Raw genomic sequence first — 12,726 nt, forward strand, 5'->3', positions numbered from 1 at the left:
AGCTACTTCTAAAGTGCCTTATTTACCTGTTCATGCACAATTCTACTTGTAGGGAACAGGTTTTTATTTATCAACTTTAATATAACAGTTTGTTTGAATCACACTTGGAATACCATTGTATTCTAATTTCTCTTATCTCGCTATGAAAGTCTAATTTCTCTTATCTCGCTATGAATTTTCTGTACCAATACTATAATTTATAAAAAGTATCACACGATCACACTTGTAAAATTCAGCTTTATTCAGCTAGGATATTTTCTCATGAGACAAAACAATATGGCTTCTTACCTGGGAACATTGGGAAAATGGACATTTTTGAATATTAAAAAGCTTGCCATTTCTATAATTTCTTCTGTCAGATCTTGCCTTGACAAAGGGTGTCCTAAAAGTGTTATGGTTCTTTTTCTTCTCTTGGTACTGTTTAAGTTTTCTGTACAGCATAGTTCACCCTGTTCTGATTAAGACACTTTATATTGTTCAGCCTAGTTATTCAGCTCCTCTAATTGTTTGTCTGGTAATACTGCCCTACATAATTTTGGGAAAGCCCTTTCTGCCCTTTCTCCTGTATCTGTAAGACACGTTTGGTAATATTTTGAGGTTTGTTTTTTTTAGAAATACTAAGTTAAATTAGTTTCTGCCGCTTATATAGCAACAAATTTACGAAGGTATTTCCCATATTAAGAGATCTGGTGATCCAGAAACTGGCATATACAGTTTTAATATAAATAACTAAAACTGATTTATTTTTAATTGCATTTTAATGTGTACTAGTTGTACGTTTTGACACATTGACTGCATTTGGGCAATCATATTATTAGGCTTAGATTTGAGTAATCCTGGATATGAGTAAGACTTCTGCACACTGCCTTTTCCCTTGTTCAAGTGAGCAAACAAACCAGGAAGTCTTCATATTTTCTCCTTTTTTCCAATATGGGGAAACTATGGTTATCAGGCGGGATATTAAACCATGGTTTGGACTAATTCAGAGAAATGATAATTGGGTAGTGTACGTGTGTGTTCAGGACTTTTGTGGAGGATTTGCTTAACATCTGATGGCCATTTGTTATGAGTTCAGTTAATTGACATTTCCAGTGGTAAGCACTACAAGCCTTTGTTGAAGTAATTTTGGGACAGGTTTGTGATGGTAAGTACAGTTACCAGGTGCGTTTTTGTTTTTGTTTTTACTGGCTGGCTTTAGCTCTGTGCCTTTAACAGTAGCCTGAAATGAAGATGGTGAAGCTTTATCCCTTAACTTTGTTACTAGGCCAGAAATCTATGTTAACTTCATAGATTTCTGTATGTCATGCTGCTGTTTAAAGGTACAGGAACAGAACAGTAAAAAGTGGCAAATCTCAAATTAAAAAAGTACCTCAAATGTGCTTATTGGGGAAAGGCAGCTGTTACGAAGACTTTAAAAAATATCTTTTCAAAATGCAATAGCAACAATAACCTTAGGGAAGCCTCTTTCAACAACATCAATAACAAAAAATCTGCACTGAATGTTGGTCTAACAAAAGAAGAGCATTAAAGGCTATTCATTTCATTTGGGCAGCTTTTATGCCCTTTCTTCAACATACACTTTATTATGTATTATGTTATAAAATGTACAAGGGTGTCATCATCAGAGGATCATATTAATGTTTTCTATTGCTATGTTTTGTTTAGACAAGCTGGGTGTTTTTTCTTTAACACTCCCCTGATTAGCTGCAGGCACTAATAGTTTTAACTTCAGGTGTGGCTCAATAAAAACTTTGAAATGGATTCTCATCCTTTGCAAAGGCGGAATATGTAGGATGAATTACTGCATTTCTGTTTCCTTATGTGAACATGTAGCTTGTTGGATTTCAAAGTATTATAGACTGTGTCTTGTTCTGAGGCTCCTCTAAACTGGCTCATATCTGTAACATTTAAGGCTGCGTTTGGACAACACAATAGTCAATGGTGGGTTAGTAGCCAACTCCATGGTTGATTATCGAGGGGGTACCCCCCAAACAACATGATTATAATAAATTGTGGTGTGGATTAAGGCCAGCGTTGAGTTGATTGACAAATCCCCTGCCTTTTCTCCTTCCTTCAGTCCTCCTGCTGGTATCCCATCAGCCATTGCGAGTTCTGCCAGCTGGACTTGAGTGGCAGCTGCCACTTTGGTTGCTCTTGCCAGGGGACTCTGTAGTCACCAAAAATAACCAACTGTGTGCATCGAAATAGTCAACAGTGCCTGACACATGACTCTATAACCAATGGTTGTTCAAATAATCAACCCTGCACAGCATTGGTTATTTGTGTTGGTCATTTCAGCCGAATAACCAACTGTGGTGTGAAAAAGTCCCAACAAATGTCACAATAACCGACTGTTGACTATTTAGCCCACCATTGACTATTTAATCCACCATTGGTTATTGTATCATCCAAATCTATTCACTATTGGTGCAGATGTTATTGGAGACTAGGCTCACAACTTAAAATGTCTTGCAATTGCAACTGCAGAGAGGTAAGCTAGAGAGACATATACTTCTGATAGTAAAACATTATATATCTATATATATAGGGGGAAATCAAATTTTATTTTCTTTCTACTACCACAGTCTTTCTCAAATTGAGAGTCAAATTAAGAATAATATTTCTCTACAACATTCAGAAATGTTGGTCACGCGTTCATATAAAGCTGCCCTTTGGATTATGATCACTGTATTATTATTATTTAAAAACTTCACAGTTTGCTAGTTATATTCTTTTAATAGACCCAAGTAATAGCTAAGTGACTGCTATATCATTACAGAAAAAAGAGAGAAAGAGAGACTCTCTCCTGTTGCATTACCAAAAGCAATAGCTACAATTAAATAATTCAGATTTAGTCAGGAATTAGTTAAAATGCTTAAGGTTAACATCCTTTGCATAGCTACTTGGGAGCCTGGCCCATTGAATACAGACCATAGTAAATTCAATAGAACCTAGTTACAAATAAACTTGTTAAATTGTAGACAAGTACTCTGATACAGAAATGGGAAACAGATGTACCAATGAGTTCTGTGTGTGTTTTCCTGGAAGTGAAAATCTAAATCCAATACCAGGGTCCTGTTCAGGTTGCCTTGAAAAGGGTGATCATCAGCCCTCCTCTTCCCCCAGCATAGAAAATAAGTGCTATTTAATTTGCTCATGCATATCCCATGATATGCATGGGATATGCATATCATGGGATATGCATTTATTCACTTATTTTATCTATTTAAAATATTTTTATTCCACCTCTTGGTCCAAAGATCCTCAAGGTAACTCACAACATAAACAAAAACAACATAATATGATCTCGATGATGATGATGATGATGAAGAAGAATAAACTAAGATAAGAATTAGAACAAAATGAGAATGTCACAAACTAGAACAGAGACATAAAACAACAGGGAATAAACTAGTTGGAAGGCCCAATGGATCAGGAAGGACTTAACAGCCAGTCCAAAACACCAGTAATGAGGTAGCTAGTTAGGCCTCCTCAAGGAGGAATTCAGCCACCTGGGCTCCAGTACAAAGAAGGTGCTGTTCTGTATCCCCCTCTGATAGCAGTGGGTTGCAGGACGAGACCTCCCGTGGCAACTGCAGTGGGTGGGCCAACTTGCCTATTGAGTACATTGTTCGCACATGATTTCCCCATGGTTAGTTGGGGCCTTAAAGTGTTGTATATGAATGAATGCTGGGCCAAAGTATTTAGCACAGTTTTTATTATTATTAATTTTCAGGAGGATAATTCTCAGAAATGTCAGGTGAAGGTGGTGGGGTGGGCTTCCCTTTAAATATGAAGTGGTTGGAGTTTGTTCGTTTTACAGAAAAAGAAAGCTTCACTGTCAGCTCAAGCAGCAACGATTCCAAGCATTCCATTCTAATTTGGGGTAGAATAATAGCATTATTCCCAGAGGCATTCTCTCCCAAATTAAAAGGGAATGCCATAAAACTTCTGAGAGGAGTGGTGTAAGCTTCTCTCCCACCTATTTTCTTTTAAATCCTCAGCCATCTTATTTTTCAAAGTTAGCCAACTCTCCTACCAAAGGTTTCTAAGAATTTGCACAACCAGCCCGTGCAAAGTAGCTGATATTGCCCCTCTTCACACAGGAATTGATGGTTCCACAAACATGGGATGTGAGATGGGATGGGGTAAATTCAGCCTGACCTTAAAGTGAATTGGTTTTTAAGTAAAGGTTTTTAATAAAATTTGGGTTGTTTTAAGTAAAAATAAAATAATAATTTCAGCTTAGCTGCAGACTAAATCTTGCCAAGCCTGTAATCTTGCTGTCAGTTTAATTTATTTTAAAAAGATTTCACACTGCTTCCACCAAAGCTGCCAATTAAATGTTGCTATGTTGTCATACTGACATCATTGGATCAATAGTATAACAACAGTGGAGTGGTGGTGTTCATATTCATGCGGCGTTTCTGAATGACAGCTAAACAATGGAACATTTCAATATTCATACCAATGGAATGTAGAATAATCATTGTAAAATTTGTTCTGACAGAGTGAAAGTTCTGTCACTCTGCTTGATTCACAGATTTATTGGTCTTGTTGGATTTCAAAGGATAGCCTTTTTGTGTCATGTTTGTGGTATCTGTAATACGGTAGATATATGCATTACAAAGGTATATTATTATTATTATTATTATTATTATTATTATTATTATTATTATTATTATTATTATTTATTTATATAGCACCATCAATGTACATCAATGTATCTAAATAGGCATGTTGATATAGAACAGATATTCCCAGGCCTTTAAATAAAGGGAGCTATTTTCTCTTTAAGTGCATCATTCTATTTACTCTGCCCATAAGCCTTTTCTCTTGTCTCCTTGCTCTGTACTATCCTCAGAATAATGCACTGTTACTTCATGAGGATGCATGGCATTTTGCATGCAGTTTCCCAGACTTGTAACTGGGACCTGACCTGATACATTCAGCAAGCAGTATAACACACTCACAAAGCTATTGTGCATGCCTCATTCACAGAATTTTACAGGGTGAAGGTGGTGTCCAGATAATGGCTTCCACTTGTAACCCTCCCATGTTTTCCTACCATTTTGCCTGGCTTTTTTCTTATTGCAGAAAATCTGTTATGGAGAAAAAGGTGGAATACCTGCACAATGCCTTCTAATGGTTAGCAGTAGGAGCCCTCCATTTGGAAATACCATGTGACACATTAGTGGGTCCTGACATTTCATTTCGAATCAATGATAGAGGTGTAGGATGGTTACATAACTTATGTGGTGTTTCCACATATGAAAAATTTTGCATTCTCAACACATTTTAGCCTACACCTTTTAAGCACACTGGCCATACTTTTCTGCCTCAGATTTTAAAGCATTTCATCCTATCTGAAACCATCCTATCAATTAAGATCTGTCCAAGAAGTTTAATCTTCTGGAGTTTCAGCTAAAACATATAAAAACTATTAAGAAACAGCAGCAGACAGCAATTGAAGAGACTATTCTCCTTGTGTGCATGCATGCACACATATACACACACACAATTATTATTTTTAAATGGTTTTACCTGTGATGGTGTTTCCAGCAGAACCAAGACATTGCATGTAAGAAACAGGATCACCCATTTTTGTTTAGGCAGGCATTGTTTGACTGACTTTATGCCATCTTGGAATTATGATGGGGTGTGTGTGTACATACACACACACATACTTTTCTCCCCATAAGCTTCCTTCTTTTGCCATTTTAGAGCAGGATAGGCAAGGTATAAATGGGATGGGAGTGGGGAGATGAACAAGCTTCCTTCTCTTACCTAGTTACTGTTCCAGACAAATTCCTTATCTTCCAACCTTCCAGGTTTGCAGGTACTACTGTGTTCATCTATTTTTAATGAATAGTAATTATCTAAGTTAAGTGTGTGTGTTTGCACATTATGCTTTTGAATCTCAGAAAAATTAAATACTTGGTGTTCATATTTTGCCAACAACTTTAAGTGATATTGCTGGATGGCTGTCAGGGAAGTGAAATGTCACTTGGTTTCCAGTGACCTGTGAAGCAGTTAGCATGCATATCTTGAAAAACCTGCATTTAATTACTTGGAGTAGAAAATTAAACGGAGCTTACATTTTTAAAGGAAACTATGTTTTAAATGTCAAATGCTTACATCTGTAGTCCTTAAGAAAAATGTAGAACTTTATGCTTTGACATCAGTGCCAAAAAGGAAATGCTTTACTTGAGTGTTGTAAAAGCTGAGGGCGATAGCCTGATATTTACATCCCCCAAAAATCTGAAAAAATAAAAAGATTAGTATATGAATGCAGGTTATTTACAAGAACCGTCTTACCTGTGGGAGTGACCATATTTCAGGAATAGTTAGGCTAGTTGTGTATCTTACCTCAAAGGGGACAGACCTCTGTTTTAAAAGTCGTCCAGCCCAAGTCTGATTTAAAGATTTAAAAAAACATAAGAAAGAAGAGCAGGACTTGAAGTTGCCCATCAGGACTTTGCACTCAGTCAGCAGACTGAGCAGGCACTCAGATTACCTGGTCATGATCTTCACCACTATGGTGAGATGTATTATATTTCAAATTAAATTTTAATTATGTTTAAATTTACATCTATAAATATAAATTCACATATTTTACTGACTGTATACAAGGTAGTTCCTCATTTCTTATGAATGAGAACCTTGTACAAATGAAACAATATTTATATCTCTTTATAGTTATTTTTAAATATTTACATGCAGCTTTGATAAGTATATGAAAGAACCTTAAAAAAATAAAATAGTAAAACAAGGCGAACAATTGGCAAAAACAGTATAAAGCAAGGTAAAAGAAGTCAATTCTCAAAGGCCAATTGAAATAATAATATAAAGTATTTTTCTTACCTTTAAAAGTCAAGCAGGGGAGAGGCAGTATCAACTTCCTTGGGAAGTGAGTTCCATGTTGGGGCTTAAATTGAAAAGACCCTGCTCTTTGTGGAAAGTAATCTTGCTTCCCCATAGGATGAAATCTAAAGCAGGGCCACATCAGAAGATCTTTAAGTGCCAGTAAACATGTGTTCTCTGTTGTGAAGGTAGGTCCGTAGACAAATGGCACAGCTGTCAATGGCTTCACAGTATAAATTAGAGCAGGCAATATTACTTCCATATGCAATTTTATTTCAAACTATTTCTAGGTTAGTATCACTTATCTGCAGTGTCACCTCTCCCCTACTCCTCAAATATACACTCTCCTTCCCCCAGCAGGGACAAAGTTTTGGTACTGACTTTGGTACTGATCTCGTGTATATTTACTCCTAGGTAAGTCCCATGTAAGTGTGTGTAAAGAATTGTTAATTCCCCAAGGTAGCTTACAACAAACACTTTCCCCAAAGAAATTCCTAAAGAAAAGAAGAAAGGGGGAAAGCAAGGAGTCTCTACATGAACCAAGAGCATTTAAAATTATATATCCAGCAGGCTTCTAGTTCTTCAGTTAATGATGAAAGGGGACTAAATGGATCTTCCTAAGCAGGGAGTTCCAAAGCCTAGGCACAACCATAGAGAAGGACTTTTCTCCCACATTCCACTCAACCATACCTCAGATGGCGGTGGAACACATGAGAGAGCGTGCCTGGTTGAACTGAGGGGCTGCTGGGCAGATTCACATGGAAAGAGCTAATACTTCAGATAACCTGGTTTATGACTTTAAAGGTGATGCCATCACTTCTAATTGGTCCCAGACATAAAGTGAAAGCCTTAGGAGTTAGTAATAAAAACTAAACAACCTAGGAGATTTAACCTACTCAGATGGATAGATTTTTGATGTTGAGTGCTAAAGTCATTACTAAATAAATATGTGTTATGAGTATCTTGTCAAGCCAGCTTAATTCTAGCCCTGGATTCCTCTGTTGTGATCGACAATTTTGTACTTGAAGCAAAAAAATCAAACTGATTCTCTCCTCGTCCCACGGGAATCCAGAATCTGCTGCTGAAGTGGCTGCTTCGTATGGGTTCATGGAAGCCATGAACTGTGCTCGCTCAAAAGCGATAGGGCAGCACTGCTCAATATGTGGCAGCAGCACTAATGGCCCACAGACTTACTCATTTGTCTTGTTCAAAAGAGGGATGGCTGTTCTGAACTGTTGGCACAGGGCTTTGTTCTAAGATTCCCAACACTACCAACTGGGAACTTGTTAAAGGGTGAGTTATAAATCCTGAAAATAAATAAATAAATAAATAAATAAAATGAAGCAGTAAGAGAAGCACTCACTGTTGAATAGTATCCATACAACAACCAAGAGCTGAAGGTGACTGAACCAAACCAAGTCCAACAGTAGGGAGGGAAAGGAGAAAGGGAGGTACATGGTTTTCTTAGTAGAAATAGTTATACCTTGGTACTGGAAAGTCTAAATACAATTGCAGGTGGAAGCACAGCAAAAGAGATATGTCCTTTTCTGATGCTCCAAGGGCCCAAGAAACCTTGGGAGCAGGGCTGTTTCTGGCAGTATGCAAATATTTATTTTTGCAAGTATGAAAGGGTATCACAATTTTCTCTGTAATCTTTTCTTACACTGATGAAGTCCTGTACTTCAAATTGCTTGCTCTGCAATGCAACATTAATCTTAATTAAAACATAGTATTAAAACAAACCCTATGCAAATATTTTAGGTAGTTAAATCTCTTACTTGGATAAACAATTTTCCATTGTCTAACCGTGAACTTGATTAGAAGGTACATCAGCATAGGAAACTGTTCACTTTGAAATGGAGGTTTAGCTGTGGCATTTCACATCTTTGTGCCATAGCAAGGCAGTCATGCATAATACATCTTTACATTCCTGACATCCCTTTCATAGTCCCTTCTAAAGAATAATGCCAAGAGGAGGAAGAACTAAACCTAGGGTAAATGCCTCAAACTCTCAACTGTCTATCTAGAAAAATACAGTGTTGTAGCTGCCAACATCTGAAAATCTAGTTGAGGTAGATTTCTGCTGTTCATTCTCACCATCACTCAGAGTACTTATTCCCCAACCTGAAAGTGAAGATTAGAAACCTAGATCAGGTATTTTTATATTTGTATTCATTCTGATCACATTTCTGAATGTATATTAAAAGTAACAGCTTTTTTAAAAAAGCTGAACAGTAGATTACATTCTCTTGTTTTCCTTCCCCAAGTTTGCCAATTTCAGATTTAACTGATTTTCAATAGAACTTTTTCAATGCCAGTCTTAACCATTTTAATTATATAGGTACTTACAAGAATCTATAGTAAATGTTCCTGATTTATCTATTAATATATTCACTTCTTAATATATTTATATTTATTATGTATTTATCTTGTAAGCCAATAAGGATGGGGAGAAACATATGTCCCTAAGAAATGAATTCAACAGTGTTGGCCCTACTGTTGAACAGGCTCTGACTGACATGATCACCTGTCATACATTTGACAGTGGAAGCTTTATATAGCAGGTCCTCTAAGAGGGTGGTTGACATGCATTGACAGTCCCTTACGGTATTAGGGGAAACTTCCTAGTGGCATCAGTTATTCATTACTGGAACAGACAGGAAGTGGGTCACCATCCTGCTTTGAGTTTTTGGAATGGGGTGGGGAATTGGACTAGATGATCGCCCAGGTTCACTACAGTTCTGTAATGCTAATATGAAAGCAAAACAATTGTGAATTTATTTATATTACAAATGCATATTTTTCAGACCAAACCAGAGCTTTCTTGATAACTTGCTGCTGTAAGTTGTATTTGATAGGCTGGTCAAGGCAGAGGTAGTCCTCAGTATGAAATAATATACCTTTCTCCTTGACTAAATAAAAGCTGTTTAAAAGCTTAGGTGCTTGGCAAATACAGAGAAGCTCTTTGCTTGGCCAAGGGTTGTTAAGCTGTTTGGATCAAATGTCATCAAGATCATCTCCCACGCCCAAAGACAGCACCATTCACTCACCAGTTCCCAACTTGTGCAGACCAAGCTTTAGTCTGCCAAAAGCAGAGAAGAGATGTGCTCCAGCTGACTCAAGCAATGGAGCTGGTAGTAGAGAAGGTAACAACAAAACCATTTTGATCTGGGAGAAAGTTCTTTTCCTGCACCCAAATATGTTAGTCTGTGAGATTTTTGAGCATGAGCAAATCTGATGAAATTGAGCAACTTGGTAACACTTGCTTAAAGCACCCTAGACATTTTCTGACTTCTGAAATGACTCTTTGGATGTGGCAGCCTAGCAGAATTGTTACTGACTTCTTGTTTTCTTTAAGTAAAGAAAGTGTTTTTTCAGGTAACCTTTCCAGGGAGGGAGTCTGCATGCTGCTTAACATTTGTCTAAACTTTGAGTCTCATGCAGACTTTACGGTACCATGTTACAAATAGTAAAAGATGAAAATGTTTTCTGTCCAGGCAAAATTCTCTGTCTTGCCTATATATGGATGTGCTCACAATATTTTTGAGAATTTCTAAGATAAATATAGGACATCTTAATATGGCCATGGGTGTCTGTGTGTGCATATATATATATATATATATATATATATATATATATATATATATTGTTGTTGTTATTTGGCAGAGCAGTCGGATGGTCTCTAGGAGAGTATTCCTAGGGACCAAAGGATATTGCAGATTTCCCCTCCCCAGGCCATAGACACTACTACGACCTTGGGAGGAGAAATCCAAATGCAGATTTCCTTCCCAGCCTCCCATCTCTTGTTGCCATCACGGTAAGCTCTGCAGTGGCTTCTCTTCTCAGATCATGTGGCAATTTCAGAAGTGATTTGAAGAGGATAGGAAAGGGGTGTGCTGGTGGGGAGGGAGGGGAGGGAACGCAGAGGGCATGAGTCCACAGGATCCACAAGTCTCTCTGTTCTTGGACATGCCCCAGGTAAGCCAGCAAGCTGGACGGGCTCAGAAGACCATCAGACTAAAAACAGCTGACAGGAAGATTGGGCAGCATTTTCGCTCTGTCATTCCTCCTGCCCCGTCTACCAGGGCATGAGATAGACAGAGCCCTCCATCTATAGTGGATCAAATACAAAACCAGTAAGACATCATTTAAAACATAGAACAACACTACTAATGAACCAGTTTAAAAGGCCAAGTTACAGAGATGTATCTTGACACCTTTTCTAAAAGCATAGAGACTAGGTACCACTTGTAACTGTTGGGGGTACATCCCCCAATTTGGGAGTGATACAGAAGAAAGCCCTTCCACATGTGCCCATCAAGCAGGCCTCAAAAGAGCCTCTTTTCTCCTTCACCTCTTAGTAACTGGAAAGGTTCACAGCAAGACAGATGGCCTTTTAGATAGTCCCCAAGTATCTAGAAGAACCAAGACATAGGGACAAAACAAACTGATGCAAGAATATACCTCAGTGTTCTATTTGGGTTTCTGCTCCTGATGTCTGCAGGTGATTTGATACTGACTTACATTGTTACAATTAAAAGACAATTTTTCAGATGCTTTAAAAAAGAGCCAAAATTAAATTCTTGAATTCTCAGGACTGACCTGTTCTGGATCCAGTTCCTAGATGTTTGAAAATAGTTCCTTCAAATACAGAATCTTTGATGGTCTCTAAGCTTTGCTTAGGGGAAAATGTGCCGTAACTTTTGGGGTGCCATTTAGCCTTAAAGTGACCTTTTGTAACTCAATCATTTTTTGAAATGCTCTTCATTTTGGTAAATGTGATTTTGTATGTGTTATTTGGGCATCAATGCTGGGAAACAGGACTTTCTTAATAAACTGAGGTTACCTGGGAGGAAGGTCCATTGAACTCAGTGGGACATCTGCATAAATATGCATATAATTGCACAGCATATGATGTAACTCAGGTGGGCAGAAAATAGATCACCAGATGTTTGGATCTTTGACTCTCAGAATCCCCTGCCAGCATGACAAATGGTCAGGAATGCTGGGAATTGATCCATTGCATGGCCAGTATGGATGTCCTGACATACCATGTATATGTGTATAAATATATATTCTGAACAGTTGTTTACCTGCTGAAAACAGGATTGCTCTATAAATCCAGCATAGATAGAAAGAAATCTAGTAAATTCTGCATAACCCTGAGCAGGATTTGATATTTTTATTGTTAAATTAGACTATATTCTTCTAGGTTTTTGTCCTATAATGCAATCATACAGGAAACTTATCCAAATATTATTATCTCCTAGTATAAAATTACATAATATTGATGTACAAATCTGATTCTTGGCCTCTCTCCCCCTTCCAGGATGAACGTGAGGCCCGAGAGAATGTGAAGAGAGAACAGGATGAAGCTTATCGAATTTCTCTTGAAGCTGATAGAGCAAAGGTCTGTAATGTGCTATGCTATAATGCGTAAAAAAATCACATTTATGACCAATAATACAAGTTGGAAAACTCTGTTTGGAGAAGCCTTATTCTGAACCCAATTCTGAACCCAATTCAGACCTTTTTTTTTTACCCCCAACAAAGTATGATAAGAGCGGATACCTTACCCAACCTTTTTTCAGTGAACTTCTCACTGGCTCAGTGTTCCTGTGGTGGACGGGAGGGAGGTCTCCTACACAATGCCTGGCACTCTGGGAAATGTAGTTTCTCTAGCTGGAAAACTGCATTTCTCAATGCTCTTCGTGCCAGTGAGGGAATCCATCTTTCTTTTCTTTTTTTTAAAGTAAGAATTTATTTATTTATTTATTACATATTTATACTGCCCAATCCCTAACCCTAACGGACATCCAACAGATATTCATGAGAATGAATTCTCTGCGTATACGAGAGTTC

The 12,726-nt window shown here is 37.6% G+C and overlaps 1 protein-coding gene across 1 annotated transcript in view; it reads left to right on the plus strand.

Annotated features, from left to right (window-relative positions):
* FAF1 (Fas associated factor 1) overlaps nt 1-12,726 on the plus strand; it is a 201,166-nt gene that overhangs the window by 161,239 nt on the left and 27,201 nt on the right. The window contains exon 16 of the mRNA XM_063139063.1: nt 12,194-12,274. Coding sequence (XP_062995133.1) covers nt 12,194-12,274 — 81 coding nt within the window. The remainder of the gene's footprint in view (nt 1-12,193; nt 12,275-12,726) is intronic.

Source organism: Elgaria multicarinata, chromosome 1 (genome assembly GCF_023053635.1).
Source record: "Elgaria multicarinata webbii isolate HBS135686 ecotype San Diego chromosome 1, rElgMul1.1.pri, whole genome shotgun sequence".
In the NCBI taxonomy this organism is placed as follows: domain Eukaryota; kingdom Metazoa; phylum Chordata; class Lepidosauria; order Squamata; family Anguidae; genus Elgaria; species Elgaria multicarinata.